Consider the following 2,434-nt stretch of genomic DNA (forward strand, 5'->3'; position numbering starts at 1 on the left):
CTATCACAACCAAATATACTCCGTAGAGCTAGTAAAATGAGTCATGAATGAGATTAATCTCAGATGAATAAGAAAGAATAGAAGTTAGTTCTATTAATATTTAATTATCTAATTTATTATTTAATTTATTATTTTAACTTCTTAAACTGTTTTCTTTTCTTTTGAGTTTAATTATCTTCTTAAATCAAAACAATGAAATAATAAATTAATCAATCGACTTTCTTTTCATTTTGTTTTTTATTCTTCAGATTCTTCTTCATCATTAATATCTTCAAATTTGATGTGTTTTGGGTCTTGTTTTTGTTCTTTAGTTTTTCTTTTTATTCCTCCTTTCTTTTCTTTTTTTTCATTTTTGTTTGGACAATCTCGATCTAAATGACCAATTTCACCACAAATAAAACAAGGACGATTATTGCCTTTTGCTTTTGGACAATCACGACTTTTATGTCCTGTTTTTCCACAAACAAAACATTTTCGTTCTGCATTTGGACAATCTTTACTAATATGACCAGTCTCCCCACAAATAAAACAACAATCACTTCCTTTATTTTCGTTTTGAGGACAATCTTTACTAGTATGACCTATTTCACCACAAATAATACATTTTTTTAATGCTTTTAATTTTTCTTTTTCTTCTTTTTCTAATTGTTTTTTAACTTTTTTTGTCATTGCTTTTTGTCCTCTTTCAGATATTTTTGCCATACTAACTTCTAATTCTCCACCTTCAACACCTCTTCCATTCATTTCTTCAACAGCTTTTTTAGCATTTTCTTCATTTTCAAAATCAACGAATCCACATCCTTTTGAAATTCCTTTTTTTTCCATTAAAATAGTTGCTTTAATAGCACCAAAGTCATCAAACCTTTCTTTTAAATCTTTAATCTTCCAAGTATTAGGAAATCCTTTAACAAAAATACATTTTTTTTGTTTTTGTGCAACTTCTAATTTAGCACATTTTGATAAATGACGAATTTCAATATATTCTTTTGCTCTTTTAGCTTTTTCTACATCTTTTTCTTTCTTTAATTTCATTTCTTCTTCTTTTTTCTTTTTTAATTCTTTTTTTGTTTCTTCAGATTCTACTTCAACTTGAAGTATTTTTCCTTCAACTTCTTGTCCATTCATTTCTTTAATTGCTAAATCTCTTGTTTCTGTATCTGGAAATTCCATAAATCCAAATCCTCTTGAATTTCCTCTTTTTCTTTTTACTACTTGACCAATTATTGGATGATATTTTTTAAAATATTTTGAAAATTCTATATCTCCCCATTTAAGTGGAAGTCCTCTTATAAACGCTGTACAATTCCCTGATTTAATTAATGTATTTTTTTGTAATTCTTTAGAATTTTGTGATTTCATTTGTTCTTTTTGTTTTGATGGTGAAGTGATGTTGTTTTGTGTTTCCATTAAAGGTATTTTATATATTTTTCGTTTTGTTTTTTTTAAAAAAAAAACCCTAAAAACATTTTTTTATTTTTTTATTTTGTTTTTTGAATAATTTGAATATTATTTTTATTATTTTTATTATTTTTTTTTCCAATTAAAAGAGAAAAACACAAAATATATTTCTAACAAATAAAAAGAAGTATATTAAACAAAGAATAATAATAACAATGTTATTTTATTAATAATATTTATATTATTATAATTGTATTGAATTAAGCAAAGAGTAATGGAAGATTATAATTATAAATTGGAATTTGATTAATTCTTTGAGTAGTTCTATCAGGAGAAGAAAGAGAGAAAGAAGCATTAAATTCTTTATTACAACCAGCAGTAAATAAACAATTTACCAAGAATGTTTGAATACCAAATAAGATATTTTTATTACATTCATTCTTACAATTCTTTTTTTGAAGTTCACATTCTGCAATAATCATACAAACTCTTTTTGATTTTGTTTCATTAGAAGGAATATAAGATGAAAGTAATTCATCGAAAATAGTTTCTCTACAAGACATACAAGCATCTCTAAATGAAGTAAAGAAACTTGGATCACAAACTGGAAATGATTGAACTATTTTAAGAGAAAGTAAATGTTTAACAACTCCATATGAAAAGAAATCTAATATTTTTTGGTCTTTTTCAAATGATTGACAAAATGATGATTGAAGAAGATTATTAGAAAGTGCATATCTTATCATTTTATGAAAATAAGAAGTTTGTATCATCAAATTGAATTATTTTAATATTTTTTCTGTTTTTAAGTTAAATACTTGAACAATGAGGTTTTTAAAAAAGAAAAAGAATTATAAAAATGAAATATTCTTATTAATTTTTATTATAATTTTTATTATTTTTATACATGGTTGTTGTGTTTAGAAGTATTAAGAATCATTTATACTACTTTAAGATTCTTCTTATGACTGGATCTTGAAGTATTATAAAATTCAAAATTTTTCAAAATAAACTTTAATAATAAAATAATAATAAA

General features: G+C 23.4%; 2 protein-coding genes across 2 annotated transcripts; both read right to left on the reverse strand.

Annotated features, from left to right (window-relative positions):
- Positions 1-237: 237 nt before the first annotated feature.
- Positions 238-1,407, reverse strand: ENU1_015230 (zinc finger protein, putative; the record flags this gene model as incomplete). Its single annotated transcript, XM_008856818.1, has 1 exon — positions 238-1,407. The coding sequence occupies one exon, from the start codon at positions 1,405-1,407 to the stop codon at positions 238-240; it is 1,170 nt and encodes a 389-aa protein (XP_008855040.1).
- Positions 1,408-1,658: 251 nt separating this feature from the next.
- ENU1_015240 (hypothetical protein) lies at positions 1,659-2,144 on the reverse strand (the record flags this gene model as incomplete). The annotated part of the gene is made up of 1 exon (XM_008856819.1): positions 1,659-2,144. One exon carries the CDS (start codon positions 2,142-2,144, stop codon positions 1,659-1,661), a length of 486 nt encoding a protein of 161 aa, XP_008855041.1.
- Positions 2,145-2,434: the final 290 nt, after the last annotated feature.

This window comes from Entamoeba nuttalli (assembly GCF_000257125.1).
Source record: "Entamoeba nuttalli P19 unplaced genomic scaffold asmbl_2228, whole genome shotgun sequence".
Classification (NCBI taxonomy): Eukaryota; Evosea; order Mastigamoebida; family Endamoebidae; genus Entamoeba; species Entamoeba nuttalli.